Raw genomic sequence first — 25,949 nt, 5'->3', positions numbered from 1 at the left:
TGACGGCATTCAGACCCTGAGACTGAGTGCCTCCTTAAATTTCGTGCCCTGAGCACCTGTTTTGCCTCATCTTGGGTCCTGCGCTGCCTGTTTGAAGGACAGAAAAGACAAAGTTGTATTTATAGGAAGTGAGTCAGGACAGAGGTTTTGAGATGAGCACAGAGACTCTGGCAAAGTCTAGGACCCTTAAGGCTTTGTAGGCCAAGGTAAGGTTTTCCAACTCCATTCCTACTGGAAAGGGAGAACACTTGCAGAGGAGTAAGCTGATTTATGTTTTTCAAAAACTCACTGCTGTAGGGAGAAGGGGCTAAAGGGGAATAAGAATGGAAGTTGGCCAGTCAGCATTCATTAGTTCAGGGGAGAGATGGACTACATGACAGGTGCAGGTGGAGGGAAGTGGTTGCATTGGGGGAATATCTGTTAGACATCTTAGTTGCACAATCAGGTGGAAAAGTAGGTTGGATGTCCAAGTACGGGTGGTCAGGACTAGAGGTGGAAACTTGGGAAGCTCTTCAAAGCAAAGTCCTAGTGAGTCGAGCTTTTGTCAGGGACACTCCAGCCGCTGTGATACCGTGAGGGACTGCAAAGGGTATGGGTACAGGTGTATGTAGGTTATTAAACTTGGTGGTAGGGAGCTAAGGGAGTTTCTGTGTAATTTCTGGTTTCTCAGTGGAGTGTAAGATAGTATCGTCACATGGAAGTGGAGAAGGGAGAGAAAGGGTAGAGGATATTTGAGTAGAGAGAAGGTTTCAGACAGCCATTTCAGAGGGTGAGAAAATGAATGTAGCAGGGAAGCGTAATAGGATGGCTGGGCGGTGAGATCTGTGATCCTGGATTTAAAACACCCGGTTGGTGTTTTCCAGCAGTGCTCTACAGTATAGGCAGGGGATAGATGCATGAGCTTAGTCTCAGGTTGGGCTAACCATAGGGACAAAGTGAGGATTTGAAACCTTTTCTAGCACAAGTCAGATAAAATTATGCGGTAGGCAGGGTCCCTTAAATGTAATCTTTATGGGAAAGATCACTCCTAGAAAATTCAGTGGTTTAAAGAACTAAATTCAGATTTTGGTTACACTTGAATTAAACTCGTGACTTGATTTCTTTGCACCATCATTTATTTGGGTTTATGTATTTGGGTTATATAGCTAATGCTTTTTCAGAACACATATATTCTCTGAAATTTACAAAACTCATTTAGATTCTAGAATCTAAGAGGTAACTCATGCCTATCTTTGGAGTGTGAAATTCTTAATAATGGTAAATCCAGTTCCTACATGTTTCGGCCAAATTCTCATCTGCCTTCTCACCGCCACAGAGCTCCTTTTGAAGCCGTTGGAGCTCCACGTGCTGAGCATTTCATGGGGGTGCAGAGCAGGGTGAGGGTTTGGGACCCACTAAAGTTAAATGAGCATTTTAATTTCAGCTGCTTTATCCAACAAAATGAAAATTTACTTCTCAAGTCCAGTTTGGAATAGGGCACTAGAGGGCAGTATTTAACTTTTTCCACTTGTATCTTCATCCAACCTCTGTTTCTAGAAATCTCTTAAATATTATAAGCATTTTTGAAAATGAATATGGTTAGATGGTTTTAAGGCATGAGAGACGTATGTTAGTGACACAGCCATGTTTGGAACTGTCTGTATATTTTTGCAGCAAGAACAGCTTTCTGTCTAATCTGTATATAATTGGGGATTTACGGTCTGATATAAGTTGGAGAAAATTCCTAAAGGTAGTTAAGAGGGGGTTGTTACTAATGTGAGCCTTGATGTCACCTGCACAAATAAAAGTCGAAAGCCCTGCCACGCCAGCGGGCATTCAACAGAGGGACTCTGGAAAATAGTATAACAACTCCCCACCTGGTCGTATAAATAGAGACTTGTTTACTCTGCTTATCCAGAGTTAGTTAACAGCAGTTCCAACTGAATGGCCATAAGCATTTCTGTTAGCTTGGGTCTGCCAGGTTCTGTTTGTGAATCATGTTATACTGTCTGATATTGAAATCCAGGAATTCATAAGTAGAGGGAAAGTAAAATGTTGGTATCAGTAGTACTTGACACTAGGCTAAATTATAAACTAACATCTACCTTGTTTAAATAAATGAAGTCTATAAATGAATTATTAATATATGTGCCTTTGGCCAGAAAGTTGACATTTAAGATCCTGTCAAACCTTGAATGATTTTTTTAAAAGAAAAACAACCCCCCACCCCCAAATTACAGTTAAAGATTTAGCAAGAGATTTGAGTTGTCATAGAAGATATCACAAAATAGCTAATTTTCAAAATAGACTTTTCACTTGAAACTCACTTTCCAGCTTTTCGTTAGAACAAAGTAGTTTATATACAAACACAACTTTCTGGTTTGTCAAAATTTGGAACACATCCTGGCTTCTTTCTAGAAATTAATATCTTGGTTAATTTGAAAACTATTTGTATGCTTTCTGTTTTATCAGGTTATTCTTGGGAACTATAATTGGCTGTCCTTTGAAGATGTCTTCGTTAGAGCGTTTAATTTCGGAAATGGCTTACAGATACTGGGTCAGAAACCAAAGACCAACATCGCCATCTTCTGTGAAACCAGGGCTGAATGGATGATTGCTGCACAGGCCTGCTTCATGTATAATTTTCAGCGTACGTGGACTTTCTTATCTGCTCAAAGCGTGGACCTAATGTTGTGGGAGAGATGATACTCACTTTTTATTATAAATATCTACTCCCAAGAGATTAAAATTCTGATATTAATTTTTACCTTGTATCCAATCAGTGGATAACTCTTTGTTATCATTTAGAATTACTGGTCTATTTTGGAAAAGGAACCAGTCGTGGACCAAATTACACAATGTAGTAAGGGGACTTGAACCTGTTCAGAGGGGACTTTCTGGGTGTGGGGAACTCGATCTATACCTGTGGGTCATTGCTCTGCTACCCCCTCTCAGAATTTTCTTTTGAAGTTAGTGTCATCTTGTTATGCCACTTCTGTCAGTAACAGCTGGCCTCTAAAACACTTCCAATACTCAAAGCTAGCTGCTCTGTTAAATGATAATTTTTATGTTGTAACTATAACACAACCTGTGGAAGTTGTGATGCTTCAGTCTGTGAGGTAGTCCTGGAGGCTTAGTTCAGAGGTCTTGGTGCCAAATATGATGCAAAATACGGACATTGCTTATCCTTCAGATGAAACAGAAAAGATACTTTTATCAGATTTCTTGCTGTAAATGCCTCCGCTGGTTTTTGTTTGTTTGTTTGTTTTTAAACTGGCATACCTTTTTGTTGTCACAGGTTTAGGTTTACAGTATGTTTCTTTTAAGAAGCTTTAATTATCTCTTAAAGTGACTTTAAGTCTAACTTTTTTGAATTAAGGAGAAAGCAAATAAAAATTCTCTTCCTCCTCATCATTATTTAATTTCGACATTTCTAAGAATGTCTTTCTTTAGATTTTTCTACTTTAGCATAAGCAGTATTACCACTTTTTCATGCTATATTCTTAACAAGTAATATCTTAAATATGACATTCAGTGTGTTATCTTATTGGTATATTTTTCTTATTTTAGTATCAAGTAGTTAACAACTAAGACTGTGACATTTTAGAAGTCAAATGTAATTCCTTTCAACATGACAGTCTCAGAATAGCATCTATAGGTAAAACAAAATAAAATAAAAAATTTTTAAATTTTAAAATATTGCAATTTTGGGGGGAAGTTACAGAAGGGTGAGTAGGCATAATGTTAGTTAATATATTAAAATAATTTAGAAAAACAGCATGATTAGATCACAGACTGTGGATCTAACAATTTAGGGTTTAATTCCTTTTAGTATTTCCATGAAATGTCCAAATGTTTGACTTGCCCTTCTTTTCCCTGTAGTTGTTACGTTGTATGCTACTCTAGGGGGTCCAGCGATTGTTCATGGATTAAATGAAACAGAGGTGACAAACATCATTACTAGTAAAGAACTCTTACAAACAAAGTTGAAGGTGAGAACTAGTTTTCTAATAACTCTTCCATACTTTAGTATTTTCAGTGTCATGAGCTCATCATTCTTTTATGATCTTTAAAATCCTTAATATCTCAGTAAACTTTGTGGGACTATCATACTTTATTCTTCTCCTTTAGAAAAGAAAAAGTGGATTTCATATATATTTGTGTATAAGTAGCATAGAGAGCTACAAATTAATTGTTAATGTGTCCATGTCAAAGGTGAAGGGATTACAACTTTATTGTGCTCATCTATTTTCTAGTCTGTTTTCAATAAATTTGTAATTTTTAAGGGTTATTTTTAAACTAGTAATTCACTTGGTTCTGAAGCGTTTGAGTCATTACAAGTTTCAGAATTTTTTAAAGGGAAGAAAAAGACTTTACAAAACTACAGGAGAAGGGTTTCTTTCGTCTCCAGACAACTGAAACATTACAAGTTTCAGAATTTTTTAAAGGGAAGAAAAAGACTTTACAAAACTACAGGAGAAGGGTTTCTTTCGTCTCCAGACAACTCCAGACAACTCTGTGAAAACAATAATATCTGTTTTTTTTTTTTTAATCCAAGTTTATAAGAGAATTCCCTTCCTCTCCCCCTGTATCTTTATTTGCCTCTTAAAAGCATGAGGAATGTTCGGCTACCCTGTAGTTCAGGCAGTGTGTGTTTACATGCCCATTTTTGTCAGGAACTGACTTTATTGATTAAGATTTTACCAAAGAACAAGGGTACACACAGTAAATATAATGTAATAAAACAGTAACTTATATTTCAGACCAGTAGTTCTCCATCTGAAAAAAGGGGTATTCATACCAGTACACCCCACCCTTGCTTTTTTGAGGCAAGAAATTAACAATTTGCTGAATGTGGTAAGCTGCTTTTCTTGTGTCCTGGACTATTTGCCAAGCTATTCAATGAAGAGTAATGAAGACTACAACGAATGCTTGTGTTTTCCCAGGATATAGTTTCTCTGGTCCCGTGCCTGCGGCACATCATCACCGTGGACGGTAAGCCGCCGGCCTGGTCTGAGTTCCCCAAGGGCGTCATCGTGCACACCATGGGAGCAGTGCAGGCGCTGGGAGCCAAGGCCAGCGCGGGTATGTGGCGGTTTCCCAGTTCCTCGTGTACGTTCTGCAGTGACCGTGTTCTCCAGAAGTGCTCCAGATATTTGATTCTAAAGTTAGGTCAGGTGACAAACTAGTTTCCTAGGCCATCACTTTGGGAAGAAAGGTCACCCTAGGTATACTCTCATCTACCCTTTAAAAAAAAAAGCTTAAGGAAAAACATGAACATTTATTTATTAAAATGTTCTAAAAGTAGTATCTATTTGAAGTTAATTTAAAATACTTTTTACGTTATACAGTTTTCCCGTTTCCCTTTTTCTCTTTGGTTTAAAGTTAGTCTTTAAACCAAATAACAAATAATGCCATTATTTGTCTAAACAAATAATGCCATTAAACTTGCTCTATGTGAATTATCTGTAAGTATTAACAGATACGTAAAGTGTCTAAACCTGCATCCCTCCTTTTACTTTCTGCTCCAGCTGTGTTGTTTCCAGAAGGGGACATCTTTCTGTCCTCCAACTAGCACACCCAGGCATGGTAACTGGAAATTCCCACTCTCAAATAAGTGTCAGAAAATGTTAGAGAATATATTGATGTTTAAGGATATCACAAAAGCTGTTAGGATGGTGGGACTGTACTTCCTTTATAGTTGGAAACATAGTGATGAATTAGATGTAAACATTCACTCAGCTTGGGAATGGGGTTATGCTGAGGTTAATTTTGGACATGTTGAATTTACGTGCTGGTGAGACATTCAAATAAATGTAGCTTTGTAGTGGGGAGTGGCCTATACAAGTCTAGTACGCTGGAGTTTAATTTGGAGTTAAAGGATTTAGAAGCTAGAAACAGATTTTAATTAAAGCTGTGGGAGTAGGTGAGGTCACCCACAGAGAATGGTACCTCCAAAGGCCACCAAGAATTGGTCAGAGAAGGAGGAAGAAGACACGCAGCGTGTGGTTCGTGGGAGCCGAGTGAAAGGAGCCCCTCAGTGAGGCAGGAGTCTTCAGAAGGACCAGGTGCACTGCAGGAGGCCGATGATGCAGGGATTGCAGAAGCACCATTGGACTTCTTAGCCAGTGTCGCTTCAGAGAGAGCAGCTTCTAAGTGCTGGTGGCAGAGGAGAACGGTGCCATGGGATGAAGGAGTGAATGACGGATTAGGAAGCAAGAACTTGAATAATAACAATTGTCAAGAAATATATCTTGACAGGTAGGAGAGAAAGAGTTCACTTGGGAACATGTTTAAAATGTTTTCCTCATTTATTTAAGAAGACCGCATTGAGGGTAGTTCCAAGATTAATTCCGGCAGATCACCAGTGCTATCCGTGACCTACTTCTCTTAGTCTTTCTTACTGTGTCACCTCTGTAGGATGTTGGCTGCTGTTCTTAGGCTTGTGCAAATGAGGGACATTGTCTTTTAATCCAGGATTCCGAGTATCGCCATGTTAACTTCACCGCTCTGAAGCAGAGAACATTTTTTAGCAAATGTCTAGGTACCCTAGTCTAACCACCCTTATTTCTTAGTTGAGTTGCTGGAATAGCCTTTTGTCTCCCTATACCTCCTTCCTTTCCTTTTTAAGTTAGGTAGCCACACAGTAGCTAAGGTGGTCCTTGTCACAGGTGATGACAAGCCTCTGTTCAAAGTAACATTGCTTTCCACCCAGAGTGAAATCCAAAGTCCTTCGCATGGCCTCTGAGGCTGCATGATATGGTGCTGGCGGCTACTTCATCTTCATTTCCTGCCACTTTTGCTAACATCTTCTCACCTTGCCCTGCTTTATTTTTCTTCATAGCTCTTCTAACATAGATTTGTTTATGTCTGTCCCAATAGCATATGTCTCTTATGTGCGGGGACTTGATCTGTTTTGTTGAGCTTGTATGAACCCAGTTAATAGTTGTTAACTCAGTTAGACAAATAGATGATTATGAAAAAGTTGGTGATACAGCTAAATTTCTTAGAAGTATGTGTGTTTTTTCTTCTCCAATACAGAAAACAAACCTCATAGCAAACCAGTGCCCTCAGATATTGCAGTAATCATGTACACAAGTGGATCCACAGGACTTCCAAAGGGGGTCATGATCTCCCATAGTAACCTTATTGCTGGTATAACTGGGATGGCGGAAAGGATTCCAGAACTGGGGTATGTCATAGTAAATAAATTTGGGGTAGTCCAGTATTTCTGTCTGTTGTTACATTAATGTTTGTGTCATTTATTAGTATACGGTTAAATTAGTCCTTCAGAGTCTGTTTACAGTAGGTATTTCTTCAAGAAAAGGACATTAAAATTACAAAATAGTTATAGTTGGGGGTTTTAAAGTATAGTTGATAGACATCATTGTTAATATTTACTTGTTACTTTAAAAGTGCAAACTTTAACTGACTTAAATGTCTTAAATTATTTTAATCAGTTGCTGTTGTTACCTTCATAGTCATTTTTATACCTAAATATTATAATTCAAGTGAACAAATAATATATCCAATAAATGCTTATTGAGCTTCTGTATTCAGTCTCTGATTTTTCTTTTTAAGACACATTCCAGTAGTACTGGGGGAGAGTGGGTATACTGGGATGGGAAAGAGACCAATGGAGGAAACCAGACGGGAGCGAATTTTAGGGGTGGTAAAGCTAGCATTCACAGAGATGGAATCAATATTGTGATGACTGATCTAGTGCAGTGGTTGGATATTTTTGTTGCCTTTATGCACAGAAATTATACACACACATGTTACTGTGGAATTGAATTTAGGAATGGAGAGAGAAATTTTTCTTGTGTGTGCATAACTTTCAGAAAAAAAACTAAGAGCAACTAATTCCTTCTGGGAATGGGAGCAGTTCTTGAAATATATGGATATGTATACATATACATTTTATTACGTAAGGTATAATTTAACTCTCAGAACAAGAATCTCATCCTGAGATTCCTGACAGACGGTTGTGGATCCTATTTGAACTCTCCTGTTTGATAGCCCATTAGCTTTAAAGACCATTTCCTCCTTGGGGGAATTTCTTCTGTCCTTCAAAAGAACCCTCATTTTCTTTTTCCCCCCTCCAAGCCCATATTTCTTCTGTCCTGGCACTTCGCTTCTGCAGCACTCACAGTTAGTGAGTGCCTTCCAGGAGGACCCGGAAACAGGAGCCACTTCCTTGGAGTGTCTGCCTCCTCAGCTTTAGGTTGAGCTGTACTATAGTTCTTTTCCCTGACACCCCCAGTGTCTGTCTCTGTCTCTCTCTCTTCACACACACACACACACACCACACACACACACACGCATGCGTGTGTGCACACACAGAGAACCCAGATTGAGCCCTGAGGGTAAAGCTCGCTCCCATTTTCACAGAAACAGCACCTGACTGTTGCTTCCTGTATCTCCCTTTGCTTTTAGGGAGAAAGATGTTTACATCGGATATCTGCCTCTGGCCCACGTGTTAGAATTAAGTGCCGAGCTTGTTTGTCTTTCTCATGGATGCTGCATTGGCTACTCTTCACCACAGACTTTAGCAGATCAGGTAAATTAAATTCTGTGATTTGAGATACTAAAAAATCATAATTATCTTTAACACAATTTTTATTCAGTATGACAGTATATTGTAAGGCTGACAGTTAATCATTCTAAAGGAACTTGCCTTTTAAGTGCTATTTAGAATATAAGTGAATTAAAATGATGAATTTGTAATGTGTTTTTTTAAGAGTTTCACTGAATTTTTAAAATAAGGATCACTTTATATAGATAACTTTTTCTCTCTGTAGTCTTCAAAAATAAAAAAAGGAAGCAAAGGAGATACATCCATATTGAAACCAACACTGATGGCAGCTGTCCCGGTAAGAATTGACCATTAATCAATATTGCCTGCTAAAAAAGCATCTACAGAAAGTAAATGCTAGTGGAAAAGATATTGTTGACAAGGTAGCTTATGTAGGATTTATTCCTTATTCATTATCTGTGTTACCTTGAGCTCTACAGTATTTATTTGATCTTGTTTATCTTTTTTTTTCTTACTTATTAAACAATCAACTTAGTTTCAGCTTCGATATGATATTATCAGTGCCTTTCCCTAAATAGCTTCTTGCTCAAATCATTTTTGTGATATCTGTTTGCTATTGGTAGAAACCTGAAGCCCAGCAGGAGATAGGAGAAAAAGTTTGATAGCACCTCCTTCTAAGCAAATCATATCTCCCGAGTCCTTGGGGAAAGTCTGGTCTAGACACCAAAAAAAAGGGACAGAGAAGTTGGTGCAACTTTGAATTACCCTAGCAGCACTGTGCATCTTAATTTAATACCAGGCATAGGGAGGGGCCTGGGAATAAGAGCAGTAGAAATGCGATAGCAATGATTTTCTGCTCCCTTAATGTAAATTTTACGAGGCTTTCTGATTTTGTTTGAAAGTGTTGGGAATTATAATTGGATACTGAGTGTTCACATTCAAGCATAATTACGTAGTTATTCCAAAGTCAAATATAAATGACCAGTAATTTTGGAGTTTCATTAGGTATGTAGTTTCCTTAGTACTATATTTCTTTAAATTTTTGGTTCACATAAATATTAAATATAATTTAAAATTGTAGAGAGAAACTATTTCAAGTCATTAAAGTATATGTCATAGGAATAGGCATAGCAAGCAAAACACAGTGCAGACAAGGAAATTCTTCATGGGTGCAGCATTAAAAATCAAACAAACAACCAAAATAACCCCACGGTCTTTTTGTGAGCAAAGAATGTAGTACTTTATATCTTTATAAGATAGAATGGTTTTTAAAATTCTCTTAATTTTATATAGTTGTTCATTTATTTAGTGAGTTTAGTTTGTAGTTCAGAATAAATAAGAGCAAAGCAGTATAAAGAATCAATAATGGCATATTACTGCCCTAAGGTTTTTAATATCTCCCTGCCCCCCCCTTTTCTTTTTTTTTTACTACTCATGAGCATCTATTAAAAATTACAGAAATCTCATTTTTAAACAAATTGTGGCTCTATTTTAAAAGTTTATTCTTGACAGAATGTATCTTTTAAAATGCCTCTATTGATGGAAATAGTAATCTGATGTTAAGATTTTAAATAAGGTAGCTGATAGCATTATTGACTGTTTTAACCCATTTTTATACATCTAGGAAATCATGGATCGGATCTACAAAAATGTCATGAATAAAGTGAATGAAATGAGTAATTTTCAACGCACTCTGTTTATTCTCGCCTATAATTACAAAATGGAACAGATTTCAAAAGGGCATGGTACTCCGCTGTGTGATAGGTAAGTAAAGGCTCTCCCTCTCCTTGATAATTTGATCATTTTATTCACATTAATAGCCCAATTAATTGAGATAGTTATAAGAAAAAATTATCTTAAAAAGTCAAAGGGACTCTAAAAAAAATCCATCTTGCATAAGAATATGAGCAATTAAAAAAGATTGCAATGTTATTTGAAAAAAATTTTCACTAAAAATTTTACTGTGTTAAATGTGTGCTTATGTCTTCTGTGGACACTTATATGATTTTAATTATTTTGAGAAGTAGTTTCTCTTTGCTTTTATATTTATTTCAGTATGAATATAAAATGGCAACCAAATATGATTAAATGTTTTGTGTTTAAAGTGTTAAATGAGTTTTACCACACACTTGTCCCCCCCTCCCCGCCATGGCACTAATAGAATAAGTAGATTTAACTATAAAATAGTTTAGAAATTAGAAAATAAAAGTATGACATTCAAATTATTTTTTATGGGAATGTTAATATAGTTTTCAGATGTATTTCACATTATTTAAAACTTTATAATATTTTTTCCTGCTTTTTACTTATATCTCCAGTGACATACAGGATTGCTTTGTAAAGCCTATTTACATATATATATATATATATATATATATATTTTTTTTTTTTTTTAATGATTGCCTCTTGGTCTTTTTTCAAAGTTATTAAAATACAAAACAAAACCCTTCCCCCTTTTTCATCTAGGTGGTAAGCAATCTTTTTAGTTAGTGTATTTTCAGAAACATTTCAATTAGATGTTTGAATTGTTTCTTTTTTTAGTTTACCAGATACTTCAACTTGAATTAGTGAAATTTTAAAGACTTAAATTGCTGTATACAAATACGTATACATTTCTAATGAAGTAAGCGAAAGCAAAATAATAATTTTTCATACTAAATTTTATGAAGATACAATAGGATTATTCAGTATTAATATAATATGTATTATATAATGATATAAAACTAATTGCTCTGGCCATAAGCAAGGGTTTTCCATTACTATATAAAATTAAACATGACAATTTTGAATTCAAATATTACTTGAAGTTCTCAAGAGAAAATCACATGTTCTTGGTTGAATAAACTTGGTTGAATAAACATTTAGATTTAAGTAGTGGGTCAAGAGAGTATCTTAAATTGACTTTGTGGCCTTGGATAGGATACTTAATCTCAACATCTCATATAGGTGTACCTCGTTTTATTGCACTTTGCTTTATTGCGTTTCACAGTTACTGTGTTTTTACAAGTGGAAGGTTTGTGGCAACCCTGTATTGTCAGATGGTTAGCATTTGTTAACATAAAGTATTTTTTAATTAAGGTACGTACATTGCTTTTTAGACGTAATGCTATTGTAAACTTAATAGACTATAGCATAGTATAAACATAATTTTTGTATGCACCTGGAGACCAAAAAAGTCATGTGACTTGCTTTATTGCAATATTCACTCTATTGCGGTGCTCTGGAACTGAACTCTAAATATCTTCATGGTGTGCCTGTGTATCAGAATTGGAAGATTAGTCTAAATGATTTGGAAAATCCCATTCAGCTTTAAAATTCTGTGATTATCTGATTGATTTTTTTTTTTTTTTTAAGGTTTATTTTCCGGAAAGTTCGAAGCTTGCTAGGTGGAAATATTCGGCTTCTCTTGTGTGGAGGTGCTCCACTTTCTGCAACCACACAGAGATTCATGAACATCTGTTTTTGCTGTCCTGTCGGTCAGGGATATGGACTCACTGAATCTTGTGGGGCTGGAACAATTACAGAAGGTTAGTGTTATCTACAAAGTGGTGTGTCCAACAGAGGCTGGGGTGCAACTCCAGGCACTTTTTAGTATGGGTTGTTTTTTGCAGATATGTAGAAGAGCAGTTAAAATATTTGTGTAAATCCTAAGTAGTGTGATTATTGATATCAGTTTTTAGAATGTATTAGGTGTATCTAATTGTCAATAATTCATCTAGAGGAGTTTTCGCGTTAAAACTATGATATGTAGTATTAAAAACTCCTTAGCTTTCTAGAAAAGAAGTTTTCGTCACAAGCATTGGCTGTATTGTGTACATTTATCATCTTATATCAGTTTTTAAATTTCTTTTTATGTAGAAAAATTAATGTGTATTTTCTGGTTGTTTAGGTATGTTTATTAAGGCTCAAATTGAGAAATATTTATTGGGGTGGGTGGTCTGTGTTAAGTGCAACGAGGAACTAGATTCCGGTCTAGAGAATCTGATTTCCGGAGTTTATCATGGTGATGAGGTTGAGGGGGCAGTCCATTACTTGAGTGGTGCCCAGATGACTCCCCTAGTGCCTCATATGCCCTTTTGTGGAAGAAAGTTACTTTGTTCTCCAGTCCTAGATAAAACTATGCTTCTCCTTTGTGTTTTCTAGATACTGATAGACACTAAACCTCTTCACTTTTCATTTTCCCTTATTTACCTTGAGCTCTTTTGTGCACCATTCTTACGCCAGGTTTATCCTGCATTACTTCTGTATTTTCCAGTTTTCAGTTACGTTCTCTGTATTTTATGTATTTTTGGAAGCTGCTTCTAAGTCTTGTTTTGCACAAAATAGACAAGCAATCTTAAAAACATGCATATACGGTTCCTGAAGAGCCTTAATTTCTTCCATTTTTAAGGTTTCCATTGGATGTGTGATTAATCAGTTACGGTTTATGTTGTAAATAAGTCTGTAAAGTATTAAATATCAACCTTTCATTTCTGATATTTGAATGCTCTTTGAAGAGGAAACATAATGCAGTAGTAGTTCGTAATAGTGGTCGGTTCTTTCCCAGATCCTTGAAAGTTAACAATCTTAATCTCCAGCGTGATCTCTGAACTCTTATTATATGAGTTTATGAAAAAATAGGGTGTGATAGTATAAACTGATGTGAGGGAAGCTTCAGAGATCTCAGTTTGAAATAGTGGTACATGGGAGAAGATGGGAGAGGTTGTTTGTACTGCAGAGCTGTTAAGTCTAGTAAGAAAGTGGAATAGGTGTAAACCATTGTGTTCCTTTATCCTTTAAGATAGAGAAGACAAACTCATGAGCCAGGCAGCTACTTAAATGAGTGAAGTGGGCCCTGGTGTAAGAAAATGTGATGGTAAGGGATCTGGGGAAACTGGAGCAGGCCTGCACCGTCTGATAGGGGCTACAGTTGTTGCTGTGCTGGAAATGTGGGCCCATTGTTCTTGGAGATTCCATACTCTTTTGTAAAATGTCTTGATTTTTAAATGTCTATAACCAGTTCGGATAAAAAAAAACAAACCAAAACACTTCAGTATGGGCTACACAGCTTGCTTCACCAACGTGCTACTTCTGCATTTAAGGGTTCTCTGGGGATATCTAAGGTTTGGGATAAATCACTGGTTTTTTGTAGTTTAAAAAAATGAAGCAATTTATTAACTACTGTAATCAAATACTTTTTTCTATTTGCATTTTAGTGTGGGACTACAATACTGGCAGAGTGGGAGCACCGTTAGTTTGCTGTGAAATCAAATTAAAGAACTGGGAGGAAGGTAATAACCTCTTTTAACCACAGAGCATTAATTTGTATAATATTAAACTTTAGAATTGTGCTTCATTTCCTTCCTTACTTTAGAGTGTAAAATCACCCACAAGTGCTCACTTTTGTCCTTTATAATAGAAATATTTTATCTAGAGCTATATGAATGCATTTATTTTGCTTATTTCAAAGATGATTTCGAAGAATTATAATGTTTTTATTTGCTTATTTTATTACATAAATGCAAATAAGAATTATGGGAAAAACTTGAGAAATGTGCTAAATAAATAATGCCCATAAATTACAAATGATCATGTTTTGTAGAAACAAAATCATATCATTCATTCTGTGAAACTGAAGATTTTTACCTGTTTGTTCTTTTTTCTTTCTCTTCTCCGAGGGCTTCAACCCAAAATTATCAGAAGGGAATTTTTACTATAATTACATGAAAATCTATTGCTCATGCCATTTAAATACTAGTTACTTTTAAAAAATTTTATATGACCCTATTAACATGTACATATTATCTATGATTTGTTTGGGTGCACCTTTTATGCAAAGAGATTCTAAGGCTTGGGTGTCATTTTTCAGCTATCTTTTAGCAGAACTAGTGAAAATGTTTAATAAGCTTAAACTTGGAACCATTCTGAAATTATCTGTAAGGAATAAATCTTCTAAATATATAGTAATTTGATTTTATACAGAGATTTATTCTCAAAATGCACGATTTAACACTTTTATCAGTTATTAGTATGATATTTAAGAATCTCTACAGAATCCTTAAAGGAATTGACCTGTGTTGTCCATATGTAATTATTTTATACAATAGATGTTGGATTTTCGAGTTTAATTTTTTTCTTGGAATAGTAGTTTGAAAGCAGAAGTGCTTAGGGTTAAGCAGCTGAAAATTTGCAACTAGTTTTATGTTGATGAATTTCGTTCGTAGTGCCTGCCGTATTTCCTTTGGGAAACCCTGATTGGATCAAAATCAGATGTCCCTATTTAGAAACTAATAGTTTCAAATATTCACACGATGCACGCAGGCATGCACGCATGCATTCAACGATGTTGAATTAACTCTAAATTATTCTGTGTTTGTTAGGTGGATACTTTAATACTGATAAACCACATCCTAGGGGTGAAATTATTATTGGTGGCCAAAATGTGACAATGGGATACTACAAAAATGAAGCGAAAACAAAAGCTGATTTTTTTGAAGATGAAAATGGACAGAGGTGGCTGTGTACTGGAGATATTGGAGAGTTTGACCCTGATGGCTGTTTGAAGATTATTGGTAAGCGAACTAATGCTCTTTTTCTTTAAGTGGATGTTTCCAAAATAGCTTTTCAAAAGAGAGACTATATATTTAGAGAAGCTGTTTAATAGTGTAAGAATTCATCTTTATGTAGTGTTGGTATGGTCTCTGCATTATCCCTGGAATATAAAAATGTACAATAGGGACTCTGTGGAATTTGTAAGGCTTGACATATTATGAGGTCTCAAGGTCTGTTCAGCAGCAGTGGTATTTTTAATTACTACTAGATAATCCTTAAAGAGTCCCGTTCTTAATAGGGAATATTCATTTTTGTGAATTCTTTGCTATCTAGAGGTTATTAGGGCTCTTTTCCTGTCAGAACCATGTCCTTCACTTGCCTGTGAGAGCTAAGAAAGGCCTGGCAGCTCAGTACTAGGACCTGTGGGTGAAAATACCTTCCTTGCTTCTCCTCTTAGGTGCTTTCTCTCAGTTAATGGCACTTCTATCCCAGTCGTGCCATCTAGACACTGGCAGGAGATGAGAACCTCTTCAGTCAGCTCCCCACATCTAATCCATATCCCACTGCTTTACCTTATAAAAATATGCCTCAAGATCATTCTTTTCTGTCTGTCCCTCTTTCTGTGATCGTAGGTCAGGCCTGCACCTTCTGTCACCCTATTGCAAGAAATTCCTTTCTGTTGCTATGCTCGCCCCTGCTGAATGCACCCTCTCGCTGCCACCACGTGATAACTAAACCCCCATGTCACTGGCTGCTTTCCTGCTGAAAACCTTTCCTCCTCCTGTATGCTGCAGTAATTCAAGCTGGCACGTCTCTCTTCTTTGCCAGTGTTCTCTTCCCTCGGCTACTGCTCAGTCTTCCCTCAAGACTCAGCTCAGGCCTCACTTGCGGGAATTCTTTGAAAATCAGCAGGTTGGAGAGTCCTAACACCTAGTACTACCGTATCGTATTAAAGTGATGTTTTTTCGTCCTGCTTCTCTTCAGATAGAATGTGAGCTTTCAGATGGCATTGAGTATATTCTTGACCTTTCTGGTATTAATGTGTACCAGGAACATAATCTGTTCAGCAGAACATGCCTGAAGCCCTGATGATGGGGTCCCTTAATCAGAAGCTAATTCTTTAAAAGAATATATTTAGTAGTACAAAAATAAGGGCCTAATTTTATATGTGTTTTTAATTTTAGCATAACTACTATAGTGAACTTAATTGATAGCAGATTACTTAGGGAATGGCCAATATTTCTATGTATTAAAGGTATAATAATATTGTCCTCCAATGTGCCCCCCTCCCGGTCTTGTTTTTGCGCAGATCGTAAAAAGGACCTTGTAAAACTACAGGCAGGAGAATATGTTTCTCTCGGGAAAGTAGAGGCAGCTTTGAAGAATCTCTCACTAATAGATAATATTTGTGCATATGCAAACAGGTAAGAAAGTAGAATTTATGCTACTTTTACTTAAAACGTTTGGTGTGCTGTTGGCATTTCCTTTCTATGCCGGCCTTCTTTGTAAAATTATACCAAGAACTCTTCCTTCTTATCCACTGTCTCTGGGAACGGCCTGTTCTCATTACAGCCACTAGCTGATTCTTTCCTTGTGATGCTGCTCTCCTTCTCTTCCTCTGTCCCTGTTTTCTGTTTTCCATCTCAGTGCAGTGTTCTGTGTGATAGGAAGGGGAAGGAAATAAAACCCTCCTTCGTGCTGCCTTGGTACCCCTAGCCACCTGTCCCTCCGCACAGGGAGGCGTCCCACAACCAGTCCAGAGGGGAGGCGAGTGAAGAAGGACGTCGGGGGTGGGGTCAGAGCAGTGCTCTGCTCAGTTCTTACTGCCCCCTGTCAGTTTGAGCCTGCTTGGGACCCTAGCCAGGTGTGGGCTTCCGTTCCCCCTTAAGCTATGTTAAGCTGTGGCTTAATACATAGCATCTCGAGCCCATGATGATATAGAGGCAGCTGGGAAGGAGAGTTTAAAGTTAAAATCCCAGAAATGCAGTCTTGGGAAATGTGTTGGAATTTCAGATGGGCACCCTGATTACATTTTTTCATACCAGTATTGCATGTGGCAATCATTCTCCAGGGTTAATGATCGGATATTTTGTGGCCAGCCTGGGACCCTTACTACAGCAGTTGACATAATGCTTATTATGAAAAGATAAAATCTGGTGTTAAGAGAACCAATTTAGAAATAGACTTTGAGGTACAGCCCACTTTAAAGATTTACTACATTGATTTATAAATGATTCTGCCCTTTGTTAGTCATGAAGTGTTTTCTTTAGTGACGCTACAGTTCTGGATTTTCATATGTGATATTAACCAGAACTGACCTTCTCCTGGTGCTGCTGCCGTTTCTTCAGGCTGCTGCCTTCAGCGAGCATACACTCAGAGTTCCTCTAGAACACAAATTCCCATGGTAACAAAGGAAAAAATATGTATAATCACATTACTTTGACTTGTTGCCAAATTTTTTTAGAAACAGTTTCATATCTACATTAGCTTTCAGTTTTGTTTAATCTGTTGATGTGAATTACTGATTTTTTGAGGATGAATTTTCTGATTTTGTAATTTTCTTTTTTAAAAGCATAATTCATAGCAGTTATACATATACATAGTTGAAATTTATCATGAAATGTCAGGTTCAGGTTTATTTAGCAGTGAATTCTGCCAGAGCACCGCAGCGCGTTATGAATCAGACAGCAGGCGTGGCGGTACCAGATATGCCCTCGTGCGTGTTGCTTGGGATGGTGAAGAGCTGATCGCTGAATGTCAGTGTAGCCGGTTAACCGTAGTTAACGCGGTGTACGCCATGTGGTGCCTTAACCAAGTTGCCCTTCATTTCAGTTATCATTCTTATGTCATTGGATTTGTTGTGCCGAATCAAAAGGAGCTAACGGAACTAGCACGAAAGAGGGGACTTCGAGGGACCTGGGAGGAGCTGTGTAACAGCTGCGAAATGGAGAATGAGGTGCTCAAAGCGCTCTCGGAAGCTGCTGTTTCAGGTGAGAGAGTGTTGGGCTGATTCCGAGAACTGAGGTGGGAAGAGGCTACTTAAGCTTGCTTATCCTGTTTTTGCTACAAGGGCTTAGGTTACATTTCCTGCTCAGAAACCAGTCATATTTTCCCACCATTAGTAGGGAGAAGAACGCACTTATCAGTCCCCCACTGAAGCCCCTTTAGGGACACACAAATCATCCACGCCCACCACTGATGGGCATGTCCCAGAATGTCCTCTTCTCGGCAGCTTCTGTTTTCTGGGTTGGCCCTTTCTCCACTCTTCTCAGCTGTTTCCAAGGCCCTGCTTAGCTTCCTGGACACCGCAGCCCACAGTGAACTGTCCAGGACTCTTTGCTACACTGTTAGTGTGCTGGTAGTCGGTTGAACTACCACCCCGTGTGTGTGTGTGTGTGTGTGTGTGTGTGTGTTGAGGGGTGAGTGCAGAGAGACTTCGTTTAATGTTGTTGGTTTCATAAAAACAGCTGTACCTTCTGAGTCATCAGTGTCATGTGTAATACAAGTATGCATTTTTATTCTCCTTAGATATGTTATTCAAGATTATGAAAAATGTAAATTGCATTTAATCAGACAAAATCATTTTGACCCTTCAACAATAATTGTGTTTTGTAGTATGTCAGCTTGAAAATAGTTTCCAACTTTTCTAGGTAACTTGAAATCCTTGGTCTGATGCTAAATTGAGTTAATTAATGGATATGAAATTAGAAACCTACATAATTTCTAAGTAAGGTAGACTACTGAAACAATAAGCATAATTTAAAATTTATATGCCTTCTTGCTTTATTTTTAAATTTTATGTATATGTTAACAGCTCTGAGATATATTATAATTCACATACCAAACAACTTGCCCATTTAGTATATACAATTACATAGTTTTTTAGTATATTCGCAGAGTTGTACAATTACCGTAATCAGCTTTAGCACATTGTCATCACCTCAGAAAGAAAGAGCGTGTCTATTAGCTGTCACTCCCCACCATACCTCAGACCTCCTAGTCCTTGGGAACCACTGATCTTTCTGTTTCTATAGATTTGCCTGTTCTGAAGATTTTGTGTAAGTAGAACCATATAATATATAGGGTTTTGTGACTGGTTTCTTTCACTTAGCATGTAGTGTTCATCCAAGTTTTCTTGTAGTGTGTATCAACACTTCATTTCCTTTTATTGCCAAATAATATTTGGTTATCCATTCATCAGTTGACACCTGGGTTGTTTCCACATTTGGCTGTTAATGAATAATGTTGCTGTGAACATTTGTACGCAAGCTTTTGTGTGGATATACTTATTTATTTCTGTTGTGTAGATAACTAGGAGGAGAATTGCTGGGCCTCTGCTAACTTTATTTTGAACCTTTTGAGGAACTACCAGGCTATTTTCCAGAGCATATTTTTCTAAATATTTTCCAGACTATTTTAAAAAATGGTGGCACCATTTTACATTCCCACGAATGTTGTATGAGGGTTCCAGTTTCCCCACATCCTTCCCAGCACTCATTATTGTTCATCCTTTCAATTTTAGCCATCCTGGTTGGTGTGAAGTGGCCTCTCATTGTGGCTCTGATTTGTATTTCAGATGGTGGTTTATGATGTTGAGCATATTTTCATGTACTTATGGCCATTGTATGTCTTCTCTGGAGAATGGCTGTTCAGATTCTTTGCCCGTTTTTTAAGTGAGGTTGTCTTTTTATTATTGAGTTGTATGAGTCTTTATATATTCTAGATGCAAATCCATTATCAGATACGTGGTTTGTAAATATTTTCTCCCATCCTGTGGGTTGTGTTTTTACTTTTCTTGATGGTATCCTTTGAAGCACAACAGTTTTAATTTTTATAAGATACAGTTTATTTTTTTCTTTTGTTGCTTGTGCTTTTGGTGTCACATCTGAGAAACCGTTGCCTAATTCAAGTTACAAAGAAATAGCCCTTTGTTTTCTTCTAAGAGTTTTATAGCTTTAGCCCTTATATTTGGGTCCTTAGTCCATTTTGGGTTAATTTTTATATATGATGTGAAGAAGGGATCCAGCTTCATTTTTAAGCAAAATCTATATTAGGTTTACACCAGAAACAGAATCAGTAAGTTAAATATATTAAGAAACTTATTGTAGGGAATTGGTTTACATGATTATTGGGGGCTGGCTAGACAAACTTGGAAATCTGTAGGGCAAACTGTTTAAAAAAAAAAAAAAAAAAAAGGTGGAGTGGAACTCCTGGGCACGAGCCAAAGGCCCTGTCCACAGGCAGAACTGCTGCTTGTTTGGGGGTGCCTCGGCTCTGCTCTCAAGGCCTTTCAGCTGACTTAGTCATATCTACAAAACCACTTGCAAAGCAACACCTAGATTAGTGTTTAATTGAATAACTGGGAACTCTAGCCTAGCCCAGATGATGCATAAAACTATCACAGCCCACCCAGTGTCAGCTTGGTACCCAGATACATTTCCTTACACCATAGTTAATTTCCAAGTAAAGACAGTAACGAAGTCAGACTATCACCTAACATTATACACCTGTTCTGCGTGCAACTGAAGATACTTTAACCTTTTCCCCAGAAGTGGATGCAGACCCCTTGACTGATTTTTTTTTACTCTTCTCCTTTGATATCCTGTAACTTAAATACTGTGATATAAAGTGAACTTATAAATATATTTTGATTAAGAGAATAGGAGGGAAGAAAACAAAAATATTTGCTTAACTTATATACAAGCAGATTCACAACAAAATAGGGAAGAAATACTCATAATTATACTTAGAGTCCCCATTTCTTCACCTGGTCGTTTGGTTGTAGCTGTGTTCATTTTTCTAAAACCTGGTCTAGATGATATCACTGTACCTAAACTAACGTCATGTTGAGTCAGGTCGTAGAGTGCGGTTCCGACCGATCACTTAACAGCTGAACGTGGGCTTCCAGTGCTTGCCTGTGAGTCTCCCCACATCTCCGTCGTGTCAGACTCCTGTCCCTTAAGAACTGTGGTCCCCGCCTTACTGCTTTTTCTCATAGTGGTTTTTCCTCTTAGAAACCACTCCTGACGTATTTTTCATCTTTGAAGAATAAAACTTTGTTATTTCTGTTTCTTTTTACAGGTTAGAGTTAATATATCATTTTTGTTCCCAAGGCACTTATACCTTTTAATTCAGTTCTTTTAAGGTATATACCTTATTATGGCTAGGTGTTTACCTGTTTCCCGATAGTATACCAGTTGAGAGCAGAAACTATTCATTTTTGTATTTTAAAAGAATGTTTAGTAAAGCACCTTATACAGTATTTTTTTCCTGGTAAATATTTGTTAAATGAATGCTGGAAAAGTAAATCAGTCTTTTTAAGGAAAGGTGTTTCTTCAAAACTACATCTCTTGTCCCTGTCTTCCCCCCACCCCGCCCCCCTCATTTTTCCACTGTGGAGGACCTGCTTGGTATCAAGCAGCGCGGGCGGAGCACGGTCGTGAGCAGACGTCCTTCCTCAGAGCTCGTGGCGAATATCGTGGCTCAGTGACAGGATTCTGTGGAAACTTTGTTATTTCTTAGTTTCTAAAGTGATTTTTTAAAATAAATTCAAAGAAAACAAATAGGTGTAAGGTAAAAAGTGGCATTTCCTTTTCCTTAATCCTGGATCCTAGCCCCCTAGAGGTATGCGGTTTATTTTGGTGTGTATCCTTGTCGCACACATCTAGTTGCATATAAGTTTATCTAGTGTTAAAAAACAAAACTTCTTTTAAACCTAACAGTATATTGCAGGTATCTTTATATACCCATACCAGATAGATCTAACTCATTTTTAGTGACTGAATTGTGTACATTTTATGCCTGTATCATAATTTATCCAACTCCTTCTATTGATGGACATGTAGATTTTCTCAGCAGTTTTTTGCTGTTGTAATTCTCATACCTAATCTGTTTCTTACTTCTCATATTTCTGAGGGATACATTGTTTAGAAGTGAGATTTATGAGCTGTTGGCTTTGCATTTTGATGAGTGCTCAAAGGCTGAGGAAGTTAAATTATTTGCCAAGAATTTTAATTGTATATTTTTCATGACCTTGCATTTACATTTTTTTCCACCGTCTCAGCAAGTCTGGAAAAGTTTGAAATTCCAGTAAAAATTCGTTTGAGCCCTGAACCGTGGACCCCTGAAACTGGTCTGGTGACAGATGCCTTCAAGCTGAAACGCAAAGAGCTTAAAACACATTACCAGGCGGACATTGAGCGAATGTATGGAAGAAAATAATTATTCTCTTTCAGCATCAGTTTGCTGCAGGGAGCTCAGATCAAATAGGAAAATACTTGAAATGCATGTCTCAAGCTGTGAGGCAGACTCCATTCCTCATATTAAACCTAAACTGTTATTTCTCATGACATCACCATTTTTAACTAACAGGATTAGTAAAATATTAAGACAGCAAACTTGTGTCTGTCTCTTCTTTCTTCCCCTCCTCCAAGTTACTTTACCACCTAGGACTGCACTGGTCAGCGTGAGGACGTTTTTGAATCATCTTCGGGGAACAGTGATTTTAAAACCTCAAGTTTTTAAACATGATTTGTATGTTCTGTATAATGTTCAGTTTGTAACTTTTTAAAGTTTGGATGTATAGAGGGATAAATAGGAAATACAAGAATTGGTTATTTGGGGGGCTTTTTTACTTACAGTATTTAAACATGCAAGGGTATGGATGTGAAATTATGTAAATTTCATTCAAATGCTTATGAATCAAATCATTGTTGAACAAAAGATTTGTTGCTGTGTAATTATTGTCTTGTATGCATTTGAGAGAAATAAATATACCCATACTTATGTTTTAAGAAATTGAGACCTTGTGAATATATGCCTGACAGTGTCTTCTTTATATATTTATTTTTTCTTAGAAAAAAAATTAAGTTTGGTTGGTCCTGCATGAAACAAAATAGCAATAGAGGGTTATGGTTTCATAGTAAAGAAGAAAACACAGCAAGGGTAGCACCAGTGGATCATTAATCTCTAGTAGCTTACCATCAGAATATCCAGAGTCTTCTAGTTAGCTGTGGAAACTAGGAGACTAAACTTTTAGAATTGGGAACAATTTTAAAAGTTAAGGTAGAATTAAAAAAAAAAAAAAAAAGGATGGAAAGTTATTCTTTATTTCATGGACTGCATGTACATTGAGTTGTCTGTGAGTTTATGACCTATTAGTCACGGAAAATTATTCTATCCCACTCTACTTTTAGTCTAGCCGTTTAATGATATGTCTCATTTCCAAATTAGGATTATTTTCTTGGATAGTTTGCACTGGGTATGTGTGTCAGCCACTGTCAGTGTCTGTTGGCAGCTTATTAAAAAAGCACCTTATCTTTTCTACCATAACCTTTCTACACTAGAAAATGAAATAATTTAGAATGCTTCTAGTAATGACATTCTTACTATGATACATGAGAATTTAACTTTATAATGAGGTGAGTTAAGATATAATTTTCAGGTTTTTTAATGTCAGTGTGGAAATTATTTGTGATTCTAAAAATATTGTATTATATATAGTATGTCTTTTCATATGTATTGCTTGTCTGTTGTCTGGCTATTATTATTAAGAGTAATGTTGCACCAATTCAGATGTGTTTAGACTAGGATGTAAAAAAATCATAGGTACCATGTTTTTCATGTCATATTAGTTATTTTCTTGATTCTCAGTTACTTTAGGCACCAAAAAGGCAAAACAAAACAAAAATACACATATGTGAAAAGGTATGAATGTAGATCTGCGTAGGATAGTCGGAGTGTTGAGGACCTGGAACCCCTGTAGTTTTTGGCCATATCATGAACACATCGTGTTTGGAGATACTGTAATATGGTGTTTTTTGTTCTAAGCTTTTCTTGTATTCTTGTATATATTTGTATTATGTTTTGAACGCTTTTCTTGTCATAGTTTAAATTTTCACAGAGTTTTGAAAAACTGCCAAGAAGAAGTAAAAATAGGGAAAAATTAAATGGAACCTCCCTAAAATGTTGTGATCTAAACATTAAAGTCAGCTTGGGTGGACAGAATTTGTTTCTGATGCTTTATCTTTAGAATAATTACTTGCTTTCAAATGACGTTTGGAAAGTATTTAGAAAAAACCATTCAGCGCTTCAAAGGAGAGATATCAGTATAACTGTGACTTGAAATAGTGGCAGATGAATATGTAGCTTATCACTGATTCAGAATAAAAGTTGTTTCTTTTCAGAAACGTCTAATAAGAGTGGCTTAATCTGTACATAGTCCCATTTTTCTCTCTTTTTTTTTTTATAGTTCCTTTCATTCCTAAAATACCAGATGCCAGGTGTCAGATGCCACAGCAGAATATGAAATTAAATAAGTAGAATCCCCTTTCCAATTACTTTTTTTTTTTATAGATTTATTTTTTTATTGATTAATTGATTGATTGATTGCTATGTTGGGTCTTCGTTTCTGTGCTAGGGCTTTCTCTAGTTGTGGCAAGCGGGGGCCACTCTTCATCACAGTGCGCGGGCCTCTCACTATCGCGGCCTCTCTTGTTGCGGAGCACAGGCTCCAGACGCACAGGCTCAGTAGTTGTGGCTCACGGGCCTAGCTGCTCTGCGGCATGTGGGATCTTCCCAGACCAGGGCTCGAACCCGTGTCCCCTGCATTAGCAGGCAGATTCTCAACCACTGCGCCACCAGGGAAGCCCTCCAATTACTTTTTAATCCAAACCATCTTCAGTGACTTGAAAAATAGTGCGTTTTAATGTTATCCTTTCAAAAAAGAAAAAGTTGGTTGATTTGGAGGAAAAAAAAAAAAACACCCAAAAACTGTAATTTGATTACAAGAAAAATACTGGTTTAACCGGAAGATACTTGGAGGGAAACTTTCAGGAATTTCACAGTAAATGGCTAAATCTAATTAATACACACATCTGAAAAGAGACTATAGATTCTAAAAGGATGTCTTCTGAGAACTGTTGTTTTCCAGAAGTAAGCTACATGAAGAGTTCTTGAATCTCTCCTGTAAGTGTCTAGCAGTTTACATCAGGTAGATTGGTGGCCACCTCCCTCCCCCCCACCCTCCCCCAATCCCCACTCCCCCTGCTGGTATTTCTTAGCTTAAACTTCATTAGAAAGTTCTTAAAACAGAACAAAACTGTAAGCATTAGCTACTTTTTAATACTACTTTGTTTTTTGTTTTTTTTTTAAAATTATTTTCTCACAGTTTTAATAGGAATTATTTATTTCTTTATTTTTGGCTGCGTTGGGTCCTCGTTTCTGTGCGAGGGCCTTCTCCAGTTGTGGCAAGCGGGGGCCACTCTTCATCGCTGTGCGCGGGCCTCTCACTATCGTGGCCTCTCTTGTTGCGGAGCACAGGCTCCAGTCGCGCAGGCTCAGTAGTTGTGGCTCACGGGCCCAGTTGCTCTGCGGCATGTGGGATCTTCCCAGACCAGGGCTCGAACCCGTGTCCCCTGCATTGGCAGGCAGATTCTCAACCAGTGCGCCACTAGGGAAGCCCACTACTTTGTTTTTAAGTAATGGATTTGATATCCATGATCTCTAAAGTTTCTGATATTAAAACTCAATATTTTGTTTTTCCAAAGAAAGAAAAGCTCTCTCCATAAAAGTCAAACTTAATTGGACATTCCTGAAATACTCATTGGAAAAGGAGTTAGGGGAATTGTCTTTCTCGGCCTAGCAATCCATTTGAACGGAGACTTTACTGGAGAAGCTCTGTTCTTGATGTACCTGCTTTGCTAGCATTCTGTCCTCACTTGCCCCGAGCGCCCTGCGTCCCTCCCTCCCTCTGCTCCCTTGGGCTTTGACGGCAAGAGCCGTGCTGTCCGCCAAGTCAGTGGTGTTAAGAGGTTTTCCGCGCGTAGAACATTCACGTAGCTTGAAGTCTTGAATAGAGATGAAATCAGAATTTGGCATTAAAATCTGTGGGGCAAAGGCAAGG

General features: G+C 37.2%; 1 protein-coding gene across 2 annotated transcripts in view; it reads left to right on the top strand.

The window, feature by feature from the left end:
- The window catches only part of ACSL3 (acyl-CoA synthetase long chain family member 3), a 78,668-nt gene extending 54,616 nt beyond the window's left edge, over nt 1-24,052 (top strand). For both annotated transcript variants that reach the window (XM_082396808.1, XM_082396809.1), the window contains 13 exons: nt 2,452-2,629; nt 3,862-3,971; nt 4,926-5,064; nt 7,021-7,171; nt 8,416-8,539; nt 8,781-8,852; nt 10,140-10,279; nt 11,870-12,042; nt 13,711-13,785; nt 14,875-15,066; nt 16,356-16,470; nt 17,879-18,036; nt 22,110-24,052. In XM_082396808.1, coding sequence (XP_082252934.1) covers nt 2,452-2,629; nt 3,862-3,971; nt 4,926-5,064; nt 7,021-7,171; nt 8,416-8,539; nt 8,781-8,852; nt 10,140-10,279; nt 11,870-12,042; nt 13,711-13,785; nt 14,875-15,066; nt 16,356-16,470; nt 17,879-18,036; nt 22,110-22,267 — 1,785 coding nt within the window. In that variant the 3' untranslated portion in view covers nt 22,268-24,052. The remainder of the gene's footprint in view (nt 1-2,451; nt 2,630-3,861; nt 3,972-4,925; nt 5,065-7,020; nt 7,172-8,415; nt 8,540-8,780; nt 8,853-10,139; nt 10,280-11,869; nt 12,043-13,710; nt 13,786-14,874; nt 15,067-16,355; nt 16,471-17,878; nt 18,037-22,109) is intronic.
- Nucleotides 24,053-25,949: the final 1,897 nt, after the last annotated feature.

This window comes from Balaenoptera borealis (genome assembly GCF_965194805.1).
Source record: "Balaenoptera borealis genome assembly, chromosome: 6".
Classification (NCBI taxonomy): Eukaryota; Metazoa; Chordata; class Mammalia; order Artiodactyla; family Balaenopteridae; genus Balaenoptera; species Balaenoptera borealis.
Note: the sequence above shows the minus strand (reverse complement) of the source record. Positions and strands in the feature narration are given on the sequence as shown.